This window comes from Dipodomys spectabilis, unplaced genomic scaffold, assembly GCF_019054845.1.
Source record: "Dipodomys spectabilis isolate Male_0828 unplaced genomic scaffold, ASM1905484v1 ptg000273l, whole genome shotgun sequence".
In the NCBI taxonomy this organism is placed as follows: Eukaryota; Metazoa; Chordata; class Mammalia; order Rodentia; family Heteromyidae; genus Dipodomys; species Dipodomys spectabilis.
In genome coordinates this window covers 10261722-10289288 of record NW_024870950.1, presented here as the reverse complement: position 1 = coordinate 10289288, position 27567 = coordinate 10261722, and the positions used below count along the sequence as shown (strand labels likewise).

Genomic DNA, 27567 nt, shown 5'->3' with positions numbered 1-27567 from the left:
GAGGGAAGGTAACAGCCAGGCCTAGGTGATGTCCTCCATCCCAGAAGTCATCAGGGGCAACTAGGGGCAGCGGATGGCAGCAATGGCCAATGGCCCAGCCACATAGGGCAACTCTGTCACCCTGTGCCAGGTGCGCCGGCCCCAAAGCCCAGCCTCGCCTCTGTCCGACCAGTCTGTCAGTCCTTCCATAACACGTGGTTGCTCCACCTTTCTCCGCACGTGTCCGTGTGTCTGTCCGGCTGGAGGGCCGGCCTCCCCGGGCATCTCTCGCCGCCCTGCCCCGCCTGCCTGCCGCTGTGTGGGTGTCGGTGCGCAGAGGGGCGCGGCTCGGCCCGCCCCCCGCCCCCCGCCCCCGCGTCCCCCGCGTCCCCCGCCCCGCAGGAATGACCTGGGCCACGGCGCAGCGGTGCTGAGGCCCCGGAGCCCCCGCCACTGCCTCCCTCCCCCCCCCCGGGCCTCCCCTCCCCGAGAGCGGGTGACGGTGGCGTAAGCGGAGGCGCAGGGACGCGGGCGCCCGGGCGGGGCTGCGGCAGGGCAGGGCAGGGCCGAGGCTGGGTCCCGGGAAGCCGCCGTGGCCTCCCCGGCCAGGATCGCGGGTGACAGGTCAGCTGGGCTCCGCCGGGCCCCGCCTCGCCGGCCCGCCCCGCCCCGCCTCTTGCGCCCCCCGCGACGCCGGCGCGAGCGGAGCCCCAGCGCCGTGGCATCCGAGCGGGACCCGGAGCGGGAGCGGGAGCCGGAGCCGGAGCGGGAACCGGAGCTGGAGCCGAAGCTGGAGCCAGCATTGCAGCGCACGGGGCGGAGCGCGGCAGCCAAGCCGAGTAAGGGGGCGGCGCTGGGGAGCGGGTGGAGGGGTCCCTGCCGGGCGCGCTGGGGAGATCATGGAGGAGGTCCCTGCCTTGGCGTCCTGGGGAGGGCGTGGAGGGGGTCCCTGCCGGGGGCGCGCTGGGGAGATCATGGAGGAGGTCCCTGCCTTGGCGTCCTGGGGAGGGCGTGGAGGGGGTCCCTGCCGGGGGCGCGCTGGGGAGATCATGGAGGGGGTCCCTGCCTTGGCGTCCTGGGGAGGGCGTGGAGGGGGTCCCTGCCGGGGTCGCGCTGGGGAGGGCGTGGAGGGGGTCCCCTCCGGGGTCGTGCTGGGGAGGGCGTTGAGGGGGTCCCCTCCGGGGTCGCGCTGGGGAGCGGGTGGAGGAGGTCCCCTCCGGGGTCGCGCTGGGGAGCGGGTGGAGGAGGTCTCCGCCGGGGGCGCGCTGAGTGGGCCAACGCTTGGTGTGGAGAGGGACCCCCAAGAATGCTGCAGACCGCCGCACCCCAGGTCAGGCCCCCCTAGCCGGCACTCAGGCTGACCCCTGACCACGCCCGGGCCGCAAGGAAGGGAGGGTCTCACTGGATGACCAGCATGGACCCGCTGCGGGGGTGGGGGGGGGGCTGTGCTGTCGAGTTTGGGGGACGCCTGAGCAATCCACACAACTGGGTCAAACTAGAGCGCACTTTTGACCGAGGTGGGAGAGAAAGGAGACTGGGGGTTGTGTGAATTTTAAACTTGGACCTTCCTCCCATCCCCTTGAACCAGGAAGTTTGAGCTGTTGACAAGAGGGGCCACCCGGGGCGATAGCCCTGCCCCGCTGTCCTGCCTCAGTACCAAGGAGAGAGGGAGGGAATTTCCCCCCTGGCCTTCTCCCCCTTTGGGGAGACTTTCTTGTGCACTCTAAGGACTTGAGGCTGAGTCCCACAGGGCTGCACCGCTGGCAGAACTGCGGCGGCTCCCAGACGCCTGGCCAAAGTGGACAGGGTCCTCCCGGCCCCACACGGCTCTTCCTCTCTCTCTTTCCAGCTGTGTGATCCTGAGGACGGTGTACAGTGGCAACCTAAGGCTGCCCACCATCCAGTGCCAGCATAGGTAGCCAGGCCCCATGCTGGGAGCAGAGCGGGTGGTCACAAATGACAGGTGTGAGAAGTGGGTTCCAAGAGTGTGGTTCTTGGTTTCAATCCACACTGGCCCATTGGCACCTGCGGAAAGGATGTCCCTTGTACTGTCACCTCCGACATCCAGACGGCCCTACCATGCCTCTGTTTCCCTCTCTGAAGTAGTTATCAGGGTTCTGTTAGGAGGTTCAGGGGCTTTGAACAATCTTGACTGACTTCCTAGTTAGCGGTTAAGACACTTCATCTCTCTGAGCCTCAGTTTCCCCACTGGAAACAAGAAAGGTGAATCAGGAGGATTGAACAGCATGATTCTCCTGGAGACCCCAGCCAGTACTCACCTACATTTGGGCACAAGTGTCACTTTGGGGGTATCCACTGTGGGTAGATGCTGAGTTTTCCTGAAGTGAGGGGCAGAAGGCACGAAGCTCCCCCATCCTCTCCTAGGATTAAAGTCTAGCTGTAAAGCCAAATTTTCTCCTCAGGAGCACCCATTCTCAGGCACTTCCTAGGAGTTCTTTGCCTATACCAGCCTCTCCTCCTAGGTTAGGGTACTTGACCAAAAGGGGTGCTCATTGACTGTGTCCTTGACTGATGGCTGCTGCCCCCAGGCAGAGGCAGCCCCCGTGTATTGTGCACTGGCTACAAAGCAATTCTCATACCTCCCTCCACTTTGTGCCATGGAGGTAGAAGGAGGATCGCTTTCCCTGGAGAGCAATCAGGCTGTCAGGTGGCTTGGCCATGCCACTGGTAACAGAAAAACAACAGTGAGAGCAGCCACCAAGGCTAGAGAGCTGCCCAGCATGCTGAGGGCCCAGCCATGGCAACTTGCTGATACGATGTATCCATCTAGGCGATTAGGTCATTACCCACCCTCTGTGATGAACCTAAGGAAAGGAAGCTGGCTAGAGGTCACAGCTTCAGAACTGGCTTGTCCCCGGGAATGGATCTGCTTTAGTCTTTGTGGCTGGTGTCTCAGATAGAACCCCAGCTCAAGGTGGTACACAGGATCCCACAGCTGGAAAGAAAGCAGAAGACACCCATGGAGTCCCTGGCCACCTGTGGCCTAGCTGCCAAGAGCAGGAGATGAAATCTAAAACCATGTGTATTGGTTGTCAAGTGGGTCCTGGTACAGCAAATAGAATGTCTGCGCCCTCCACACCTACACAAAATCTCCCTCTCCTCCGTCCCCCATAACCCTCACCCACTCACCCAGTAGGGTTTGCTCCCTACACCTCCCTCAATTCCCACCCCTCATCTTCTCCAAGGAATTCATCAGATAGTAATTCACTACGTGTCTAGTGGCGCACTTGGTATTTGGGACACAGCCCGTAGGCCCTGCTCTGTCTGCATTATGACCATACACTGGGCAACATTTTCTCTTTGACTTCTGGCGACAGCTGTCTGATGTACCTGGAATAGGGTGGGAGCTATGAGAGTCCCAGGATCCTAGAATTGCTCCCACTGTGTCTGTGGGAAGACTCAGGCTTAGAAAGGTTGAGTGCATTAGGCATAGACTACTTAAATATCTCTGTGACCCATAGGAATATGAGTTTGTGAAATTGTCATTTGCACATTGTAACTTGGGTGACATGTAATTCACTATCAAGATGATTTTTTCCGTGGAAATCTTCAATCCATTTACGTCTGAGTAGAGTAAAAGAGTATATTCATTTTCTGTGAGCCATAGAAGTTTTACACTTCCAGTTGTTTTTCTTTGGTGGGGGAGAGGGGTAGGCTGGCAGTATTGGGACTTGAACTCAGGACCTTGTACTTGATAGGCACATAGTCTACCACTTGGGCCATGTTCTACCCCCCAGTCATTTTTTTCCCTGTCCAAACAACAAACTTATTTAGTCAAATTGATTTAAAAGGGCAATCTCCCGTTCATTAATTACCTGGGCCTCTCTCTCTTTCACTGCGATCACCTCTCCTATTCCATGGCTCTGAGGCAGAAATGTCTGTGTCTCTGTGGATTCTCTGAACCCCAAACCAGGCTTCTCTCCACACCTGGTCAAAACCTGCCTCCTTGCTTGCAGACAGACTGGTGGATAGGAAATGAAGCTTCATAGTTTATTCAGGCTATAGTGGTGGGGCGGAAGGCTGATCCCATAAGGAGCTACTGCAGGGAAATTAAGGTAATCTCTAGGCCCACCTTGTCCATCCCAGCATACTACACATGGGGCCAGAGGTTGCATAGAGACAGAAGGCCTCCTTGCTGCTGAGATCCCCATTCTAACACCTCTAGCGGGTGACCCCGTCACCCGTTGGCAAACCTCAAGGCCTCCTGCCCACCTCTGTGCGACTGTTTGCTGGTCCTTCCCCTTCTATGCTCTGGGCTCCCTACATCCTACACTGAACCACACGACAAACCTGGTACCGTGTATCTAAGGAATGGAGGGTGTCCCCAGCGGGGTCTCAGCCTCGAATATAGAGCACCCTGCGACCAGAGAAAGGTTTCCATTGCTTGGGACCCCACCTGTAGCCCTTCAGGGTTAGCCTTTGCCTGGGGAAGGTGAATAAGACCCTTTCAAGATAGTCTAGGGACCAAACCCTGTGAGATGCATATAGTCCCTGCGCACATCCTACATGGCAGGCATGGTGCTGCTAGAACCTTCTACACCTGCAGCCTACACTTCTCCAATCTCTACCATGTCCCAGTCACCTGAGCAGACACACTCATCCTCACTCCCCCCCTTCTTCCCCCCCCCCAATCCATCTGTCCCTCAGTATGACCCGTGCACTTTGTTGCCCAGGACCTTTGCCCTGTCTGATGCTTCTGCCTGGCTTACCTGCTACCTTCCCACCAAGGTTTTCCACAGTCACTCTGTGTACCTAATGCATTCCTCACCTGCACACCTGCCCCTGCAATGTTCCTTAAAGAACTCTCCCACTGCCATGGTATGATACATTGTATGCCACCGTCCAAGTTCACCTGACTGTTCTAGCCCCAGCAGTCAAGGCCTAGTATATAAGGGACTTTTGACACCTAGAAGCATAGTTTATCTACTCCCACCCCTAACGTCCTTCTGATCCTTTAGTTTCTCTCTCCATCTCTGGTTCAGCCTCTGTGCCTTCCTGCTTCCTTTGACCCAGACCTATGTGGCTCCACCCTGAGCCCCAGGAGACCTTCCAGAAGGGATAAAAGCTTGCCACATGGCCATCCTGCTCCAATGGTCCCCAAAGCCCACCTGGGGAAGGAAGCTCACTACCTCACCAGGTCCCTTCATTCTTCTGTGGTGCTGTCTGTAAAATGAGGGTTTCATTAGAAGACCCAGGGAGCTGACAGCACGTGACAGAAGTCAAGCAGGGATTGCGTACGTGAGTGAACGTGAGTGAACATGACTGAGTCTCTTCACACGGCCAAGCCCCTCCCCTCTTCTGTCTGTTGTTCTCCAACCAGAGCAGGAATCTCCCAGGTCTCATTCTGTGGGTCTGATCTCTGCCGGAGTGGAGGTATTCCGGGAGCCAGGAAGGGAGGGGAATGGAGGTAACAAGGACTTGCGGGGTACACCATTCAGCTACTTCAAACCTGGAGTGCCGGCCGCCCACCCTCCCTCATACTCCCAGCCAGACAATCCAGTCAGAGATGAGTCACAAGCCTCAGAGCAAGCAGCTGGGAGCAGCGACCTCCGTGTGGGCCCTCCCCATTCCCAGGCAGCCTGCTCTGGGTCCCTGTGCCAGGCCTTCTTATTGGCTCGCCTATGGTCCCATGGTGGTGGTGTGGGGGGGGGGAACGTGTCCTCTTAGATAACTACCTCCAGCTCCTTTATCTCATGGCATGCTCCCTCCCTCCCCCAGCTCCCCCTGCAAGCAAAGAGGCCACCAAGCCATGATTTTCCTGTGGGCTGAGCTCCATCTTCAAGTGGGCAGGGAGAGGAGGAAGTGGACCTTGAACTTGACAATCCACTTCTGTTTTAGGGGTCTCATGTCTCCTCAGGGATAGGTGTTACAGGGTCTTGGTAAATGAATCAGGGGATGTTGGGGGGGGCAGGGGAGCTTCTGGGAGACGGCAGCCAGAGGATGTGTAAAGGACTGACTATGGTGCATGAGGCAAGGAGCAGAGTATTGTAGGTCCCATTGTCACTATGGTGATAAGATGTCTGGGGAGATGCTTGGCTCTTCACAGGATCTCCTTAACATCATTCACAAGCATCTTCTGCTCATCCTCATATATTAGAATCAGGCCAAGACTGACTGAGTCCCACAGTCCCACATTCCTGAGTACTAGCTCCCTCTGTATCCCGCCAGGAGTCCTCATTTAGAATAATTTAGGACCAGGGCTGGTCTGGAAGTGGCTTTATGTTGTGGAAGAATCCTCAGTAGGATCCTTCTCTCCATGGCTCAAGGTAATTCTCATGAAGCCATCGCTTGAGTTAGGTGTTGATGGCTGTATAGGAGTTTACCAGATAGAGGAAGGAATGGTATACTAAGGGCAAGGCCTGGAAGTATGTATGAGAGGTCCACTGTATCCAGAAAGTGGTTCAGCCAGAACACCAGGGACAGCAGATCTCTGTGGCATGTTCCTCGCAGGAATGGAGGGGCATTGTGGGTAACAGAGACCCTCCGACTCAGCTCTTCCTTCATCTCTTCTCTGTGACCTTGAACACGTTATCACCTGTATTCCCTATTTGCAAAGCAGAAATGATCTCCCCCCTCCCCAAAGGGCCCATTGCAGTGGCTTATCTAGCACGTTGGAAGTGTTGGGTTAACATGCCTTTCGGAGTATCAACCTTCATCCTGGGACCATTGAAAGGAAAGGGGGTGGGGGACAGGGGAGGTGTGGGAGGGCAGGACTTGAGGGCAGCCCCTGCAGTCGCAGTGGATGATCTGCCCATCACTGGCTGGCATCAGGTGTCTGGCTAGACATCTATCCAGCACGCACCTACTAGACATCTGCTGTGCCCATTTACTAGAGAAGTAGGGAAAACCTCAGGATGGTGGAGGTTGGGGTAAGAAACCAGGTCCATTTTCCTGAGGGTACTGGGGAGCTACAGAAGGCTTCAACAAGAGAGCGATGTCATGTCATCCATTTTGCCTTGAAAAGGAAGAACTTGCTAGGTGCCAGTGGCTCATACCTCCAACCCTAGCTACCCAAGAAGCTGAGATCTGTGGATCATGGTTCGAAGCCAGGCCAGGCAGAGAGTCTGTGAGACTTTTATCTCCAATTAACCACTAGAAAACCAGAAGTGCCACTGTGGCTCAAGTGGTAAAGCACTGGCCTTGAGCTGAAGAGCTCAGGGTCAGCACCCAGGCCCAGAATTCAAGCCCCACGACTAACCACAGAGAGAGAGAGAGAGAGAGAGAGAGAGAGAGAGAGAGAGATCTGTGGAAGCAACAGGAGAGGTGAATTTTCAGCCCACCTGTGTCCCCCATGCCTAGACACACATGTGTGCATATGCACACGCAGCACACACCAGCACATCCACACAAATACATACATGCCTGTGTGTATTTTCAGAACGTAAGAATCCTGGCGTTGGGGTTCTTCTTGGACTGCCTGGTTGGGAAGTCACAGTTCCCCAGTGGCTCCTGCAAGATCCACCTGTTACCCTTAGATCCCAGGTCAGAGATTGCCCCTCTGTTTCCATGGAGACTGAGAATGGATGGCAGGCCAGCCACAGGGGTTCCCTGGCTTAGGGAAGGCTGAGGTAGCTGCAAGGAGCCACCTAGAGAAGGGTCTCAGGCCTGATGCCTGCCTCCTACTCGGAGGGGGGGGGGCAGAGCAGGCATCTCTGAAGCTCCCTTCTGCTGGCCAGGGGCTTGTTATCAGACCCCGTGCTCCCCAAGCACACTGTGTGCTCTTGCCCTGCTTTCTGTACCAGATGCCTGGCTCTGAGAGGTAAATTGCTTGGCCCACAGTCCCTGCCAGGAAGTGGCTGAGTTGACATTAGCGCTCAGAAATCAGACTTCTAAGCAAGACTCCCCAAAGAGAGGCCTCTCTGATTCATTTGTTCAGTAGAAAAGCCAATTAGTCAATGCTGTTTGCTTGGCCGATGGGCTCCATCAAAACACAGGATCTGCATGGTGGAGAAAAATAGATCTAAATAAAAAGCCTCTAAGCCAGGCACTCTGGTGGCTCAGGGCTGTAATCCTAGCTACTCAGGAGGCTAAGACTTGAGGATCATGGTTCAAAGCCAGCTCAGTCAGGAAAGTTTTCCAATTAACCACCAAAAACAAACAAAAAAACAAAAAAACCTTAAGTAGTAGCTTAAGTCTTGAGTGGAAAAAAAAAGTGCTTACATCCCAAGTTCAAGCCCCATGACCAGCACACACATACTAAAAAGAGTCCCTGAGAGAAACCAAGATGGGGGCCTGGGCACCTGCCTCTTACAGACATGTTCTGTCCACAGTATTATCTCACGATCAGAGAAGCCAGCGGTCTCCTGAGATCCAGGCAGAGAGGCCGTGCTGCTGCCCTGCGATCTCTGTGTCTGCCCTTCATCCCAGATCCTGTGCAGCCACCTCTCCTCCCCAAAGTGTAGCATGGTTTCTGAGAACCATGTGCCTCTCCCTAAGAAGTAAGAACACATCACCCTTCTACTCTTTCAGCCTCGTGTCTCCCAGGGACACACAAGACCAACCAGCTTCTGAGCTGTACTTCGTGAAAATATTTTCTCCATTGCAAATGCGTGTTGAAGCAATCTGGCAGTTCCTGGCTGCCCTAGCTACCCAGGTATCTGGAGGAAATGCAGGTGGGGAGAGGGGAGAGAGGAAAGAGGCATCTCCCTTCCACAGATCTCTGTTTCTCAGTGGGTGACTTAACTTGTTAAGTGCCTTCTAAAGGGTGTGCTGGCTGACTGTGTGAGTTCTGGAGTCAAATAGACCTAGACTCTAGTCCTTTGCTGTGTGACCCTGGGCAAACAACATGATCTCTCTGAGCATCCTCCTCTTCAACTTTTTTTAATATATATATTTTTTTATTGTAAAGATAACATGCAGGCACTGTTCGCAATAGCTAGGATATGGAAACAACCCAGATGCCCCACCACAGACGAATGGATCCAAAAATTGTGTTATCTATACACAATGGAATATTATGCAGCCATTAGAAATGACAGAATAATGGCATTTGCAGGGAAATGGATGGAGCTAGAAGAAATCATGTTGAGCGAGGTAAGCCAAGAGCAAAGAGACAAACAGTACATGGTCTCCCTGATAAGTGGATGCTAAATCCAAAATATTAGGTGATACGACAAAATTAACAGGACTTAAGAAACAAAGAACTCCCACTCATCTGGGCGAATCACTACTAAATATCCCCATGCTGCTGATCACATGTATGGTGTATATGTGTACACTGTTATATGTTATAGACTGTGATAGACAATTTGCTCCAGGAAAGTTAGAATGAACTTGTGACTTTAAATGAGGATCATTATTCCACAATACTGTGAAATTTGGGAAATTATGTAATCACTTAATCACAATTTAAAAAAAAGAACCTCGGGGAAGGTAGGGAGGGAAGGGATGGTAGGGGGAAAACAATGGAGGGGGTAACAATGCTCAATAGGAAGTGTACTCATTACCTTGCTCATGTAACTGTATAGTATCTTTACAATAAAAAATTTTAAAAAAAGATACCATGCAGAGGGGTTACAGTGACATGAGCAAGGTAATGAGTACATTTCCTATCAAGCATTGTTACCCCCCCTCCTCTTCAATTTGTTACTTAATAAGCACAATGCCACAGAAGCTAGGTGTTAGAGATCACCTTACCAAAATCAGCTGTGTGACCACCTAGCCCCCACCCTACCCTTCAGGTTGCAGTGTTCAGCTGTGGAATGAATACATCAGGCAGCTGTGGGAGGAATTGGGAGTCACTGAAGCTAGCAAGGCAGTGGGACCCCCTCAGGTCTGCGAGAAAAGAGACTCCTGGAATCTCTTGTTCAGGATTCAGGTCCATCCATAAGAGATGTCCTAACCCCTCTGCCCACCACTGGGATCCCAGCACCCACTCTGCTACATTGTACCCACACCTCTGAACTCTGTAGTCCAGGAGTCCCAGGGTCCAGGCTTCCAGGTCTCCTTCCCTTCCCCCACTCCCATAGTTGGAGGCCTAGGACCTAAAGGCCCAGCCTGCAGAGCCAGTGGTGCCCATCACCTACCTGCTTGTTTGCATCTCTGCAGGTGAGTGGAGGGGCCTTCCCCGGGAGAAGTCAGAGCTGTGCCCGTGGGCAGGCTGGCTCCGCTGTTCTGCTCTAAGGATTACATGTCCTTCAAACGCTCTTGCCCCTGTAAGTCTCTTCCTCATCCATCTACCTCTCCAGCCCACCTGCAGCCCAGCCTGGGGAAGGGGTTGTGGGAATGGCTGGAGGAGAGCCAGGTGTCTGATGAGGGGATACGCTTCCAGGAAGCAGGGACCATGCCCATCCTGTTCCCGGGGAGTCCCAGGCCCTGCTTGGTACGTGGCACCTAGTGGGTACTCGGGAAATGTTGCCTGGATGAGGAACGTAGGTAAAGCAGGTGCCTGGTGGGCATTCCATTTGGGGTTTCCACAGCCCTAACCCCTGCCAGTTTAGAAGAGCAGCCAGACAAGTCCCCTGCAGGAAAAAGCAGCCCCCTAAGGCTCCCCACACAAGACCTCACTGCTAGGAGCCAGAGCTCACAAGATCTGGAAAGTGAATGAGTCACAGCATTAGGAGCCATGGGAGGGTGGTAGGGAAAGTGGGGCCACCATCCATTACTGGAAGCAGATCTGTCATTTCCTGTGGACAACGCGGGGAGTGGAATCACCCACTGGCCTCTCAGGATTTGGGCAGACATCATGAGTCAAGGCAGGCTGGTCCCGCACCGGCCAACCCCAGCCACATCTCTCCTCCAGACATTTCAGCTCATCCCTGTCCATCATAAAGAAAACCCCAGCGTCCCTCATATTGTCCCCACATGGGGCAGAGGGGAAGACTGGGGCAGAGGAAGGAGGCAGAGGAAGGCCTTGATTCAGGAAAGCCAGAGGGCTTTGGGGCCAAGCTACTGCAAGAAGAAAGAGGGTGCTCGGCTTGCAAGGTCTGTGAGCGGTTTTCCAGCCTTCAGAAGAAGGCTGCCTGGTTTCTTGGGGGGAAAACTGACGGCAGGGAGCCATCTCCATCTGGCCCCTGCTGGGAAGGACAGCCTGGGACTCCCTGGAGACCCGGGCTCCAAAAACAGATGCTTCACAACGTTGTCTCTGTCACCCAACAGACGACAGCTCCATGGAGCTCCCTATGAGGTGGGGAGGAGGGGAGGGTGGCTTCCCTTCCTCTGGCCTCTGGGGACAGATGGGGGAGGAGGAGATTGAGGTCCCGGGGGAGATGGAACCTGTAGCAGATTGAAACAGAGAAGGGGAAGGTGACATCCTGTGATTCTCAGAGAAGTCAGATAGAGCCTCACAGACAAGTGGGTACTACCGCCTGGCAGAGCCCCTGGGTGCCCTGAGGCTCCCTCAGAGTTGGTGTGATGTGGTATGCAATGCCTGGCACAGACACCTGCCAGCTGCGTGATCTGGAACAAGCTGCTAGTAGAAATCCCAATTGCCCCACTTACAACTTGGAAACGGTAATACCACCCTCTGGTTGAGTGCTCGGATTTCACAGGCCACAGGGAGTTGTCTAACCCGGCTCTGCAAACATACTCCAGAGACTTGAAACACTGCCCTCATGGCCACTGTCTACACAGCTCAGAATTACCCAAGTCTTTCATGATTAGGAGAAGAAAACAGAGAGGACGGGGACTGTGACTAAAGACCTGGAGAATCAGCTTATCTGGAGGAAAAGTTTGTTTAAGTCTCAGCTCGCTGTTTCAGAAGCTTTAGCCTCTCCCTCTGTAGGCCTATGGCAAGGTAGAACATCATGGTAGGAAGCCTGGTGGAGAAAGACCTATTCATGGCAGCCATGAACTGAAAGAGAAGAAGCTGCTGGAGTCTCAATATACCCTTCAAGGACAACCCTCCCCCCCCCCATGACCTAAAGTGCTACCCCAAGCCTCCACCTATTAAAGGTTTCACCACCTCCCGATGTGTTCTAGGTTAGGAGCCCAACACATGGGCCTTTAGGAAACATTCATCAAACAAACTATCGCAGGCTAGATCCTATTGTTACCTGCTCGCTCCCTGTGTAAGCTATCTGTGCAGACTTGGGGAGTGAGAGCAAGAAGTTTCATGAACTTTTTCTTCCAGATCTCAGTCTCCTGAGTAGCTAGGATTACAGGTGTGAGCCACCAGTGCCTGGCCTATTATTCTTGTGAGCGAGTGGGATGGTCAGTGGTATCTGCTATACTAATCCACTGGCACAGCTACCAAGCAGAAAATCTAATTATCTGAAACAACAAGACTCTCAACTGCCCAGACAGGGTGTCATTTACAGCTGAATGTGTATATTGAGAAACCTGTAGTGTGTTCTTTGCCTTCATTTAAGATATCAATTATATCGAGCCTAAAAACAGTGGCCTAAATAGTATAAGCATGAGACAGATGAAAGTTTTCATCTGGTGAAGAAATGCTTGCGCTGTGTGTGTGTGTGTGTGTGTGTGTGTGTGTGTGTGTGTGTGTGTGTGTGTGTGTGCGTGCGTGCATGCGTGCCAGTCCTGGGGCTTGAACTCAGGGCCTGGCCATTGTCTCTGAGCTTTTCTGCTCAAGGCTAGTACTCTACCACTTGAGCCACAGCTCTGTTTCCTGCCCAGGCTACTTTAAATCTCAACAGTCAGATCTCAGCCTCTGAATAGCTAGAATTATAGGCACGAACCATCAGCTCCCAGCTGTCATTTCCCTCTGACACTGGCTTTGGTACAGAGGAGAATGCAGAAGCATACCACACAGACGGAAGGAGGGCTGGCACTTCAGTTTAATCCTGTCACCAAGAATTTGATACTTCAACTGCATGAATGGCTACACATGACAGTAAAACTGCAACAGAGGTCCTAAACAGGCACTGATAGTGTACGTGGTCATCAGGGACATTTTGAGTCAGGCATAAGAGGCTCATGACTGTAATCCTAGTTACTCAGGAGGCTCAGATCCTCAGATCCTGAGAACTGTGGTTTGAAACCAGACCAGCCAGAAAAGTCCACAAGACTCTGTCTCCAATGAATTAGCAAAATAAAAAATCAAGGTTGGAGACATGGCTCAAATGATAGAGTCCCGTTTGAGCAAGAAAGCCGAATAAGTGTGAGACCCCTGAGGAACCCTCTGAGATGAAGCCACTGTATGGGCACACACATGCACACACACACACACACACACACACACACACACACACAGAGGAGTTGGGCAAATAGTGCACGTTTCCTGCCAGCTGCTTCTAAGATTTGCATCTCTCTAACTGCAAAGGAATCCAGCAAAGAACAAACCTAGAGAGAAAATAAAGAGGTGGACGCCTCCATGGTAGTGGAAAGAAGGCCTTGTTTGTGTCTCTGGATCTATTAGCCAGTTCCAAGCACCTACATCAACAAACACCTCCACATTCTCCAGATTGCCAAATCTCAGTATATCTAGAAAGTCGTCTTTCAAAAGCATTTTGCTCTCTCTAGCTATGACCTTGACCCTGCTCACAACTCAGTCTCTGGGCAGTCCAGCAGCTCCCCACTTACCCACACCACCTGCTCCCACATCTCATCCAAACTCTCACCAAAGTTCTTCATTTCAGTGTAGTCCAACTTAGCCTTTTTTTTTTTCTGGTTGTGGTGTTTGAACTCTGGGCCTGGGCACTGTCCTCAGCTCTTCAGCTCAAGGCAAGTACTCTACCACTTGAGCCACAGCAACCACTTCCGGTTTTGTAGTAGTTTATTAGAGATGAATCTCATGGATTTTCCTGGTTTTGAACTGTGATCCTCAGATCTCAGCCTCCTGAATACCTAGAATTGCAGCTGTGAGCCACTGGCACCTGGCACCATTTTTTTTTTTAGTGAGAACCTTTTGAATCCTGCTTAAGGAATTGAAGGTCAGGAATCTTAAATACAGATGGGGCTTTGATTTTTATTGTTGATTTGTTTGCTTGAACTGTGATGGTGATTTAATAGCTTTATCCAGATTTTAGAATTAAGTTTATGGAGTGCCTGTGTAACATATAAACTATCTCACTTAACCCACAGAAACACTCTGAGAGACTACTCCTCTATTGTTGAGATGAGGAAACTTAGGTACACAAATGTTAGTGATCCTAGCCAATGTCTCTGAGCCAGGCACTAAGCATTTACCACCTTCAAAGGCATCCTTTGGAACAGTCATGCAACTCCAAGAGCAAATAATGTCATGGCAATCTGCACAAATCCCTAATGTAGGAGTTTGAGTCAGGTTTAATCCTTCAGATTTCATTCACACAGGTAATCTGTGAGTTGTCTATGTTGGATGATGCTAACACCAAATTGTCGAGGAAAGACATCTCTAAGCATCCTGGGGACCAAAGCAAAGAAGATCAATGGTATGATTCTCATGGTCTATACAGAGAAAGGAGTTCTTTGGGGAAATAGTTAACATGGAGTCCCAATCTCAGACAAAAACAATGTTGCTGCTTCTTAAATTGGTCCCCTTGGTGTGGGTTCTGAAGCACAGAACCACTGGAAAACAACACTATGGACACTGCCCCAGCCATGGTCGCCAGAGAACACAGTTCTCAGCTGGAACAGCTTGTTCTGGGGACTGAGACCTGTGTACATGGACAGCACGTGGACAGCATGGCCCTCACCCAGTCCCTCAGGAGGAATAGCCAAGGATCGTTTGCAGCACTCAGGAATTTTAACATTTTCCACATCAATTATTCAGGAGCTTCCTGGAAAGTTCACATTAGAGTTAATGGTTAGTTTTCTGCACCATGACTTTGAGGCTTCTAATGCAAGCTGGGGTAGGAGCTAAGACCCTTCTGACTTATCGATGGGGCCAGCCAACCCTTCTCCCATTCCCCAGCAACTGCTTCTCCTCCCAGCGACCCCTCCTCTTTATGACACAGACTGGTGTTACAGAACCCTGAGTTCTCTGTGAAGATGACCCAAGAGGCAACTCTAGGAGGTGATCAAGAAGAGCATGTAAAAGAGGTCAAGCCAATGGTGATTCTAAGAATTCAAGGGCTAAGTATGGTAGCTCATGCCTGTAGTCCCAGTTTATGCAGGAAGCACAGATAGGAAGATCATAGTCTATAGTAGCCTGGGTAAAAAGCATAAGGCTAGGGGCTGGGAAGGTGGCTCAGTGGTAGAGCGCTTGCCTTGCATGCATGAGGCCCTGGGTTCGATTCCTCAGTACCACATAAGCAGAAAAAAACAGCAGTGGTGCTGTGGTTCAAGTGGTAGAGCGCTAGTCTTGAGCTGAAGAGCTGAGGAACAGCGCCCAGGCCCAGAATTCAAGCGCCATGACAGGCAAAAAAAAAAAAAGCATACGGCTATATCTGAAAAATAATCGACAGCAAGTGGTAATCTACTACTTAACTGGTACGCATGCCTGCTTAGCAAGCTCAAGGCCATGAGTTCAAACTCTGTTTCTGTTACCACAAAAGAAGAAGGAAGGGGGAGAAGGGCGGGTAGGAGTGGAGGGAGGAGAGAGGGATGAAGGAAAAGTAAGTGAATTTGGTATGAGCTCTGTGTCTAATTTCATCACTGATGGTTTCTGCAATGTCAGCAGACTGACTCACCACTCCCCCTGCAGAATGAGGGAAAGCAGCTATTCCAATGCATGCGTTTTTACAACCAATACACAAAGTTTTTAATCACACCAGAGATAAAATCTTAGTGAATAAGGATGGAGGTGGTAAAGCCAAGGGATGTGGACATCAGAGGGATGCACAAGTTAATTGTACTGAGTTTATTTGAGTGGTGTGGTAGGATGTAGATGAATGATGTCTTGTTTCTTTAGAGGTCTATTTCTTTAGATTTCTTGATGATGTCTTATTTCTTTAGAATTATGAAGGACCTGTGGATGGTCACGTAACTTTTTCCAGTTCTATTTTAACACAGTGGTTGGAAACTTTCTATATGGCAGTGGAATGATCTCCTGCTAACTATGACATGTAAAAAACCACTGGAAGCAAAATTGCTCTGCTGAACTGGAACCAGAGAACCCTGTGATGGCGCTCTCTCTCTCTATCTCTCTCTCTCTCTTCAGGGCACCCATGTGAACCTCTTGATTTTCAATTTTAGAGAATTATCTCAATTGGATTAATCGTTGTGTTTCTATTTATGTGCATGGAGTAAGCATTTAGGGAGTATCAGCAAGTAATAGATGGGTGGATGGTTGGATGGATGGACAGATGGATAGATGATAGGTGGATGGTTTGTTGGATGGATAGATGATGGGTGAATGTAGGTATGTTAGGTAGTGCGCAAATAGCTGGCTGGATGGCCCATATCTGAATTGAGGAATGATAGTAGGATGGGTGGATAAATGAATGGATGGATGAAGAGTGGGTAGATAGATGGATGGACAGTGGGCAGATAAATTAATGGATGGTGTGTATTTGGACAGATGGGTGCATTGTTGGATAGATGAATGGATGGTGGGTGGGTGTGTGGGTAAGTGGATGGATGGATGGCTAATGATGGGTGATTGGTTGAATGGATGAGTGGGTTAGCTGAGTGCATTCGTGGTGGGTTGACCAATAGTGCGTGACTTTGCATTCCACTCCTCCTTTCCACCATAGTCTGTTCCCCACCTAACATCACAAATGGGCTTTGAATGACATGGGTTGACGTCCTCTGGTGATGCATTCCCACATCAGGAAGAAATCTAAACACTAAGAAAATACCTTGTCCTTGCCCTGTGATCCAAACATACCGCTTCCCTCAAGGTGACACCCCGCAGTGTGCCCCCCTTTCCTGAATTCTTCTGAGGCCTCTCTGCCCTGTGTGTCTGCCCCTGCTCCTCCCCCTCTCTCTTCTGATCTTGTTCTGTGAATTCATCCTTCAGACCCAGCCTTTCCAGGTCCTCCTCTCTGAACCACTCCTGGCCCACCCAGCCCTCTGGCCTCCTCCCATCAGTCTCCTGGTGACATCCACCCCATGGATGGCTGAGGGGAAGATGGTGTCTGAGTCACGTTCTCTCCCCTGCCTGCATGGCCCCACCCTGCCAGCTTCTGCAGTAGAGACAGAGCCACCCTGCCGAGCCCAGGCTCGCCGGGAAAGTGGACCTGTGATAAATGTTTTTGGAATTTTTGTGACAGGAACCATCCATCAGATCTGAGTCCCTGGCCCTCCCCCTTCTCCCTGTCCTCAGCATCTCTGGGAGAGTGGGCAAGATGACAGTCAAAAGATGTCGACTCAGCACCCCGAGGTCTCTGCACCTTCCCCGTATAATCATAGCTCGGGGCTGCAGAGAAACTGCTCTGCGCCCAGACTGAGTGCTCAGGAAGCCATCTTCACACTGCACTCAGCAAGGCCTGGCTAGCAAGAAGCTGCCTCCATTTCCCTGCCCTGACTTTCCCCTATGTTCCCTAGGTTGAGGCCAGTGCTGACCTCAGTCCCCTGGCCTCTCTTCGAGGTTTCCACCCCTGCCCCTACCCATCCCAGAACCATCCACCATCCTGGAGTGAGAACGGTTCAAGAACAAAAGCCCCTTTTTCAGGTGAGTCCAGGGAGAGTAAAGACATGTCCAAGGTCACCAAGTTGAGTGAGGAGCAGAACCAGAAATAGAACTCCCTACCTTGCACTCTTTCCCAGTTGTCTTTATGTTACTATAACAAAATTCTTGAAGCTGGCTCGTTTATGCACAAAAAATACCAGCCTTGGCGGATGGCATTGCATAGCGAAAGCATCTTGGGGGAGTTACATGGCAAAGGAGGGATTAAGAGTCTGGGGAGGGGCTATATTTGCTCTTCTGTAGCAACCAACTCTTTAGGAACCAATCCATCCCCATGAGACCTAATTCACTCTGAGTCCTGCACTAATCCCTTCCAGGTAATTAGTGTTTCCAGGACCCAGTTACCTTCCATTAGAGCTCACCTCATAAAAGATCCATCACTTCTTAATACTGTTACATTGGGATTCAGGCTTCTAGCATATAAATCTTGTCCAAACCAGAACTTCACCACACACTGTGCTGTGCAGCCGCAGGAATTCTCAGATGAGCCTTGAGTTCAAATCCAAGATCTGCCATAAGCTAGGAGGACAATCTCAAGCATGGTATTCCAGCTCCCCAGCAATGGTCAGCTCGTCCATCTTGAATAAGCCCCCAGGTCATGGCTAGCTCTAACTGCCTACAAAAGGATGCAAAGTGTGGTCTGGAGGTGTACTTGCACGGATCCAAACACCTTGAGCCCACTGTCTAGCATCCACAGCTAGCATCTGAGTGCAGACATGGGGCGAGCTGAGCACACCAAGTGCTTCCATGAGGCTCCTTCCTTACCTGTTACCTGGGGATCCCATCCCAGGCAATCCAAGGATTAAATGACATAGAATAAGTGCATCTGTGCCAAGCACAGGACTCTGGAGACTGGACCTCTTGCTACCATATGCTGTTGGGTGCAACTTATCAGAGGAGAGCAGACATGGTGAAGTTTCCACTGAACCAGGGGTGGCTTTGGAGAAGCTCATAGCAGGGAAGTCCTGTATAAGGACAAATCTCCTCTGTCTTGGCAGTAGGAAAAGGGGACTTTCATCAAGTTATTTCTCAGCAGTCATATTTATCTTGCTGAGAAAATGGAGCCTGAATTTGGAAACTGGAAGTGTTTCCCTCCCCATTTAAACCAGTACCTCCTTCTACCCATTGTGGTGATGGGAAGGTTAACTTCCTAGGAGCAATGCGGGTGAAGGCCACCACCACCTGTCTGCAACTACAGGCACCGATGCCACTTCTTACCAAGAAGCAATGAAGCTGCAATCTAGGCTGGAAGAGCAAGGCTCTCATCTCCCACCTCATGCTCAAGGTGACCCCGCAGGCTGGCATGCTACGAAGAGCAGACATACAACACACACACACACACACACACACACACACACACACACACACCTAGGTTTGCAGTCATCATCTACTGATAATGGATCTCCAGTAGCACAAATCTTTTGACCAGGATGTGAGTGGCCAGTATATCCATAAAACACTTCAGCATCTGGGGCCATAAGAAAGGCAGTCTGGAGCCCCAGTGACAGCACAGTATCTGGACCTGGCCCATTGTCTCTCAGTAGCATGGGCCACACACACTCTGATTCTTGCCCTTGGCTCTGAGCATGTCTCAGTAGTGACAGCATGGTAGATTGTGTCACACTGGATGAATGTGGCCAAAGGCTCCATTTCAGGGCCAGCTTCAAGCAGGTAAAGTCACTGCCCTGTTAGAAAGGATGTTAAAGCTGCCTTCTGGGCCAAACAGGAAAGAGGATCATGGTTGATTAGTAATGTCTGCTGCTAGCACAGATAGGAAATGGTGGGAGATACACTATAGATTCACTAGCCAAGAACTAGATTGTCCCTAAATTGAGGTCAAACAAAGCTGATTCTCTCCCCTAGAACAAAGAGATGGAGGGGAAGCTTACCTTTCATCTGAATCTTAAAAATGGAAAACACTCTTGCTTACAGTAGCTAACAGCCAATGAAATAAAAATGAGAAGCTGGTACTTCATCCAAAACTCAAGCTGTCAGGGCTGGGAAGGTGGCTCAGTGCTAAAGCGCTTGCCTTGCATGCTTGAGGTCCTGGGTTCAATTCCTTAGCACCCATAAGCAAAAAAAAAAAAAAAGCCAGAAATGGCACTGTGGCTCAAGTGGTAGAGCGCTAGCCTTGAGCTGAAGAGCTGAGGGACAGCGCCCAGGCTCAGAGTGCAGGCCCACGACCGGACCCAAAATAAAACAAAACAAAACTCAAGCTGTCATAGCCAGAGAGAGAGAGAGAGAGAGAGAGAGAGAGAGAGAGAGAAACCAGATACCGTATTCCTGCCTAACAGTAAAACAACCACAGAGCCAACCCAGTCCACTGAAATCCAGTCATGCAACACACATTTAATAAATACTTATTATTTAGCCTAGCACTTGCCCAGAGGTGAGCAAGTCAGGGCAGGTAAGACACCTGTTTGCAAAGAGCTAAAAATCTAGTGAGGTGGACAGAGAGCCTTGCAAAAAATAATAATAATATGACACAATGCACAAGTAAAGAGGCAGATGTTCAGAAATGGTAAGAGATGCCGTTTGAAGAAAGCACATGGTTTGCCACGATGTATAATGGCGTAAGATCAACAAGGACCACTTCTCTCCATTAGCTTTGCATTACTATGGTGAGATGCCTGAGACTATTAACTTTGCTGTGTTTGTTTTTCAGCGGTACAGGGGTTTGAACTCAGAGCCTTGCACTTAGTAGGCAAGTGCTCTACTGCTTGTACCACAGTTCCTTGTTCCTTCAGGTTGCTGTTCAAATGGACTTTGTGTCTTTGCCTAGCCACCCTCAGATCATGATCTTCTTCCCTATGCCTCCCATGTAGCTGGGAACACAGACAGAGAGCATTCAGCCAGGCTGGTTTGTTAAGATGGGGTCCTAACCCTCTAACATATCTCGGTCATTTGTGTAGCCAACAGGATTGGTCCTTATACACTTGCCCTTCTGTGAACCTTTTGCCCCTTCCCAACACCTTGGTAAAATCATGTTGACCTTTCAACCTGATGTCTTGGTGAAGTTGAGTCCTTGTCTAATGTGAAGAGTCTTCAGGCTACAGCTCTGCCATTAATGTGTTGTGTGACCTTGGCCAACCCCGTGATCTTCTCTGTTCTCCCTCCTCCTGTCTGGGAGGCAGCTGGGCCCCTCGGGCAGAGGCTTCAGGGGAGAGGAAGGCCAGTCCGCTCGCACTTCCAAAAGCACCCGATGCAGGGAGCAGGGGCCTGTTCTCCTGGACCCTGCAGGTACAGCCAGGATAGAACCCATGGGCCAGGCTCCAGGCCATCCTCCATGTATTCACAGATCAGTGAGGGGAGGGAGGGGAGGAGGAAGAAACGAGGCAGGCCCAGCTCAGTGTCCTGTCTCTCTCCCTCTCTCTGTTCACAGTAGCACGATACAACCACACCAGCTATTTCTACCCCACGTTCTCAGACAGCTCGGAGCACAGCCATCTGCTCGTGTCCCCGGTGCTCGTGGCGAGTGCTGTCATCGGTGTGGTCATTACGCTCTCCTGCATCACCATCATCGTGGGCAGCATCCGTAGGGACAGGCAGGCCCGGCTCCAGCACCACCACCACCACCACCATCGGCGCCGCCACCACCATCACCGCCACCGCCGGCGTCGACACCAGGAATACGAGCCCGGCTACGGTGAGCTGAGCCCCAGACTCCCACCATACACTCTCTAGACCCAGGTGGCATCAAGGAGGCGGCAGCCCCGGATGTAGGTAGAGCGGGAAGGGAAGGATGTGTGAGGAAAGACGTCCTAGAGGTCTATGGTTCTGGAAGAGCTCACAGGTGCCCACCACAATGTCCTTCAAGGCGATGCAGTTCCTGTGGTCCGCCAAGAGAGGGACACAGAAAGAGGCTAAGGCCAGAGGAAGAGTGTAGCTTACTCCTGAGTTGTACACCCAAGCTATTGGTCCAGGCTGCACCAATGCTGTCCCAACTGGTACGTGGAGGGAGAGAGGGAGGGAGGGAGGAAGGGAGGGAGGGAGGGAGGGAAGGGATGGATGAGAGACAGAAGGATGGATGGATAGTTGGAGGAATGAATGGATGGATGAATGGATGATGGACAGAGGGATGGATGAACAGTCAAATGGATGGCTGGGTGGATAATAGTTGGATGGATGGATAGAGGGATGGATGGATGATTAAGTGGATGGATGGCAGACAGATGGATAGATGGGTGGATGGACAGAGGGATAGATGGATTTTTGGATGGATGGATGGATGGATGGATGGATGGATGGATGGATGGATGGATGGATGGTTAAGTGGGTAGGATTACTGGGGTGGGTGGAGAACAGAAAGAGGGACAGACAGGAAGTTAGAGGTCCAGTGAGAGGAACAAACGGGTAAGAACCCAGATGAGTGAGTACATGAACGATGGCATGAATGCGCAGTGAATAAATCCACCCCTGAGAGCCTGCTACGTGTAACATGACTGACGTCAGAGTCTCTTGGTTTTGAGACATCATTAAGCGAGTCAAAGTCATCTGGGGATCAGTCCCAGGCATGTTTACATGTCCCCCAAATGCATTTTTTAGCAGTATCTGGCCTCCCAATTCTGTCTCATTCCCAGCAGAGACCCATTGTCTAAAAGCAGCAGGAAGGAAGTCAGACAATTTCACAAGCTGGAGGAAACCAGGCCCCTCCCCACACAGCCTTCACTGGGGGTGCTGGGGTCCAGAAGCCCAGCCATCTTCCAGATATGGAGAAGAAAGCGCCGCTGAGAGTCAGCCCGAGGAGGGTGCATGCTGCAGATGAAAGGAGCCCCAGGGAGCCCTCCAGTGCAGGAGGAGGCTGGGGAAAGGAAGGAGTCAAGGGTCACTTAAATAGATTGACCTGACCACCAGTAGGCCTCCTTTCCCTCCCCTAGAGAACCCTGATGATCAGCAGGCCTGAGAAAGGCTCTCTGCTTCCATGGAGCTCAGTGGTTAGGCAGGAGCCATCTTTCGGCCATTGGAGCTAGTGGACAATCAGAGGCCTGGCGGTGATGCAGATGGTGAGGTGTTCACTGGCTCCTGGACCTCTTGTGTATCATCTCATTGTAGGAAGTCCTCATTGTGGGCCTCCTAGGGTGGCTCCTAATGAGTGCCACTCCAGCTTACAGGTGGTGGGTGGGAAACGTGTGAGCCCTGGTAGCCCCACTGAATACCTCAAGCTGAACACTGTGCAGTACTGACTGAGGGGCTGCGAGGGCTCAGCCTTGAGGGGGCTGGCACTGGGGAAGAGGCTAGTGGGCTCCTTGGACACAGGGCAGGACCTAGTAGACATCTCAAATCACTGGGACACATAGCTACGATGGGAGAATGGCAATTAATGATCTGTCCTGTTCATTAATGATGAGGATTAGAAAGAAAAGCATGTAGTGCACATCTGTAATCCCAGCACTTGGGAGGGTAAGGCAAGAGAATCAGGCATTTGAAGCTAGTCAAACCCTGTCTCAAAAGGGAGAGGGAGAGAGGAGAAAGGAAAGAAGGAAGGAAGGAAGGAAGAAAGGAAGGAAGGAAGAGAGGGAGGGAGGGAGGGAAACCAGATATGGTGGCTCAAACCTGTAATCCTAACTAGTTGAGAGGCAAAGATTGGAAATATCACACTTTGAAGCCAACCCAGGCAAAAAGTTCAAAAGACCCTTTCTCAACCAATGGCTGGATGTGGTGGTGCATGACTATCTTTCCAGCTACATGGGGAAACACAAATAGGAGTCCCAGGTATAACGAGCAAAAAAAAGGCTGGCCAAGTGGCTCAGATGGGAAAGCATGTGCCTAGCAAGCACTAGATCCTGAGTTCAAACCCCTCTACTGCAAAAGAAAATAAAATTAAAAGGAAAGGTAATAAGAAAGGTCAGTGTGTGTGGATGGAACACATGTGAGCAGCTCAGCCAGCATAGTCCCCCTACACACACACCTAGAGCTCCCCAGAAGCCGAGAGCCTTGCCTGGACCAGGCTTCCTGTCCTGCTTTGGCCTGAGTTTGAGGCAGGTCTCTCGCCCGGAACATTCACACCTTCCTCCTGGAGACTAGGTACCACCATGATCCAGCTGTGCTAGCAGCGCCCAGGATCGGCACAGGAGCCCAGAAGCCTCCGACTCAGCCCTGACCCCACTGTTTTGTGCTGCTTTCCAGGGTTCTTCTCAAAGTCCTTCCAAAAAGTCCATGGTTCGGCCGGCACATCTACAAAAAAGAACCCTCACGTCCACTCCTTCCACACAGCATATGTGATAGGGTTCGTTTATCCTGTTAGACAAGTGATCTGAATGCATTGTGGGGAACCTTGAACGTACAGACAATATAAAGGAGTAAATAAGGGGCATGAGCCATGCTGTCCAAGCAGAGCCACTCACAAATAACGTGCATGTTTGGAATACTTTCCTTTGAGAGTTTTCTCCATGTCACCATATATAACACTAGAATTAGATCTGCAGATGAGGCTTCCTGTTTGGATTTTTCCATTCCCAAGAGGGGGAGAAAAGGAGACTAAGGAGACAGGAAGTCTCTGGAGTTGTACAGGCTGCAGGAATTCCACCTCGACACTTTACTTGGCATGTGACATTGAGCCCTAGCTTCTTAGCCTATAGAATGGGCTCAATGCCAAGCTCCACCCCAAAGGGGAGGAGTCACATCTGAACTATTGAGGAGTTGGGGAGGTCTCAGGCCTCAGCCATCTTCGCAACCCTCAGGAATACCTATCATAAACCGGGAGGTAGAGTTGCTTAGAAGACCAGGCAGCGGAGGTTATACCTGTAATTTCAGCTATACAAGAGTTTGAGATCTCAGGGTAGTGGTTCAAAAGCTAGCCTGGGTACCAATGAACCATCTAAAAGCCAGAAATAGAGGTGTGGCTCAAGTAGTAGAGCAGAATCAAGAGCACAAAGCCCTGAATTCAAGCACCAGGAAGAAAAGAAAGAGAGAAAGAAAAATAATATTGTGTGGTCAGATGCTGGATAAGCACAGTTCCCTATGTTTTTTTTTTTCTTTTTGGTCAGTTGTGGGGCTTGAACTCTGGGCCTGGGTGTTGCTGTCCCTCAACTCTTCAGCTCAAGTCTAGCACTCTTACTGCCTGAGCCACAGTGCCACTTCTGATTTTCTGGTAGTTTATTGGAGTCTCACAGACATTGTTGCTCAAGCTGGCTTTGAACCGTGATCCTCAGATCTCAGCCTTCTGAGTTGCTAGGATTACAGGCATGAGCCAGCAGCACCTGGCAGTTCCCTATATTTCTTAGTGAACTTTTCAGAGCGTTAGTCTGCTGATGTATGCTGGTGTACGTGTGTGTGTGTGTGTGTGTGTGTGTGTGTGTGTGTGTACTCACCAACAACATAAGAAAGAGTAGTACATGGAGTCACCAGCAGCCACCTGCCCCCAGTATACCCAATGGGAATGGTGTGTGGTTGGAACAGCAATGGGGAAACTTGATCCTAGAGACTCCAGAGGCTCTGCCCTAAGCAGCATCTCCCTGACTTTCACTTCCAGAGCTAATGGCACAGCTTAAGGCTCCTTAGGTTCTCCCACATCTTCATTTTTTTTTCTTTCTCCTCTCCTTCTCTGACTCCAGTGTCCTGTTCCCTCCTTCCCTTCTTCCCCAGCTAATCCTCCATGGACTCAACTCCAGCAGCACCTCCTCCAGGAAGCCTGCCCTTTCTTCAAGCCTGTCTCTTCTCCCCAGACCCCAGCTCCACCACTCAGTACAGGGCTGCCCCCGAACAGACTGCCCTCCACCAGGGGAGCCCCCAAGCCAGAGCCATCCCTGCTTCCTCCCTATCACCCACACCCTACCCCCAGCACAACAAAGGTGCTCCAACTCTGGGGACTTGGCTAGGGACATAGACAGCTGTGCATGCAAAGGGGATGGCCAGCTGGGGACATCAGAGTCCTGGTGGTCTCAGATAGACCCAGGAGGAGAGACATTCAGCCCCGGACTGAGGCCCTGTGGCTGCTGCTCTGTTCCCTGCAGTGTCAGACGGACATACTGGACACACGCACAGCCGCTCCAGCCGAAGGATGCACTATACCTGCAGCCCTGCCGAAGACTGGCCCCCACCCTTGGACATCAGCTCAGATGGGGATGTGGATGCCACGGTGCTCAGAGAGCTGTACCCAGACTCTCCTCCAGGGTAAGGGGGCTGTGAGGGGCGGGGCTGTGAGGGGCGGGGCTCTGGACACCAAAGCACCTCTTGGGAATAGCAACAGTCCCTACCCCTCCAACACTCTCCCCCTCCCCCCCTCCGTCCCTGCAAAAATTAAAAGGCCTCAGTGAGCATGGCCATCAACTCAGCCCTCCTGACAAAGCAGGTCCTCCTGAAACTGGATGAGATTTAGTGGGTGTCACCAGAACCCACCAACAGAGGCAAGCCGAGCTCCTTCAGGCTGTTGGAGAAGGATCAGAAAGCCTTGCAGTTTGGAGGGTGATCCCACGGCAGCTTCGTGGGCCTCTGGGGTAGGGGGTAAGGGGTAGAACAGTTCAATGCCTGCTTCAGGAGAAAAGTCTGCCATGCTTGTGTGTGCAACATCAGGAGCCCGTCTCCGTCCCCAAGGCCAGGCCACCTCAGAGCTGCAGGTGTCACAAGCCCCTATGGCCTGGCAGGCCTCATGGTGGCAGTGAAGGAGGTGATGTGTCTCCAGTTAGCCCAAAGCAAGATGAAACCCCCCAGCCTGGCCCTCTATTTGAGATGAACCAAGTTCTCAGCCAGAACTCCATCCTCCCCACCCTCCAGCCAGCCCCACTTCCTACCCACCTTAACTTTTGATGGAAGCAGCTCCTGTGGGCCCTGTCCTGGAATAGAGTTTTACAGGGCTTAGGGGGCTCTGTGAGGCCCGGTTCCTGGTCCCTGCCTCCTAGCTGGTCCTACACACACACACACACACACACACACACACACACACACACACACACACACACACACACACACACACACACACACACAGGCCAAGGTAGCTGAGCTCCCTCGGAGACAGAGGGTGCTCAGATCCTCCAGGCTTTGCTCTGAGCCACACCCCCATATCATCAATACCTTCTTCCCAAGAAATCCAGTGCCCGGGAGAGGAAATCACCCCAAGTTTCCAGCCAAGGAAGTGGGTCCTGAACCTGAAGGAGGAGCTACGTGAACTGCTCCTGTGGATGGGGCAGGGGGAAGGGAGGATGGACAGGAGGCTTTCTGGAAACTAGGTCCTTGCTCTGGGGGTGGAGCACCCAAGTCCCAGCTCCTTAGTCTGGAAGAATCTCAAACCACCACCTTTGGGACAGAAGTCACTGTGTCCAGCTTGCACTTGGGGCCATTAGGCCCTGTTCAAGAGTGAGGGACTTTTCTCAGGGAGCCCGTGAGCCCTCTGCTCCCATCACTCCCAGGTATACTGCCCATCACCACTTCTTCACCTGGACAAGTGTCTCCCCCTCCCCCTCCCTGTCCTCCCCCTCCCCCACCAGGGGCAGCTGCAGAAGAGGCCGCGGCGCTTCTTAACCCATACCCATGGGCTCAGTGGGGCCTGAGGCCCTGAGACCCCTTCCTGAATCTCAGCAACAGCTGTACCCATGACTCCCACCCACAGCTGGGCATCGCCTTACATGATAACCTCCCAGACAGGTGTAGAGATCTGCTTAGGGCCCCAAGGAGCAGAGTCAGGCCCAGAACCTAGAGCCCAGATACCCTCCAAGTACCCTCCTCCAGGGAGTGGGGTCTCCCTGGAGCTCTCAGGAGGCCTATGGCGGGTGGGCAGCACATCCCTGTGGCTAGGGGAGCGACATTCCCACCACTAAGAGCGTGGACTCCTCTTCTTTTGTAGCTACGAGGAGTGTGTGGGGCCGGGGGCCACTCAGCTCTATGTTCCCACGGATGCACCCCCACCCTACTCGCTGACCGACTCCTGCCCTACACTCAATGGTGCCCCCGACTCAGGCAGCGGCCACAGCCACAGCCAACACCAGCAGGAGCAGAGGACCCGGGGCCAGGCCGGCCTCTACGCTGTCTCCATGGACACACTGCCACCTTATGAGGTTGTGTGTGGAACCCGCTCCCCATCGGACCTGCTGCCGCTGCCAGGATCAGAACCAGGGCCAAGGAACTCACCGGGGTGGCCCACCCCACGCTGGACCCCAGCTTCCAGCCCAGAGAGGGCTGTGTGA

General features: G+C 52.0%; 1 protein-coding gene across 1 annotated transcript; it reads left to right on the top strand.

The window, feature by feature from the left end:
* The first annotated feature begins 89 nt into the window (after window positions 1–89).
* Bean1 (brain expressed associated with NEDD4 1) lies at window positions 90–27567 on the top strand. The gene is made up of 6 exons (XM_042700619.1): window positions 90–130; window positions 589–818; window positions 10077–10154; window positions 20832–21095; window positions 25402–25561; window positions 27228–27567. The coding sequence occupies exons 1-6, from the start codon at window positions 90–92 to the stop codon at window positions 27565–27567; spliced, it is 1113 nt and encodes a 370-aa protein (XP_042556553.1).

Excerpts from the sequence above, each read along its gene's own strand:
- Bean1 (XM_042700619.1), top strand. The coding sequence starts at position 90 with ATGGCCCAGCCACATAGGGCAACTCTGTCACCCTGTGCCAG. Across the intron at positions 10,155-20,831 it reads CTTCAAACGCTCTTGCCCCT|TAGCACGATACAACCACACC; the intron begins GTAAGTCTCTTC and ends CTCTGTTCACAG. Across the intron at positions 21,096-25,401 it reads GGAATACGAGCCCGGCTACG|TGTCAGACGGACATACTGGA; the intron begins GTGAGCTGAGCC and ends TGTTCCCTGCAG.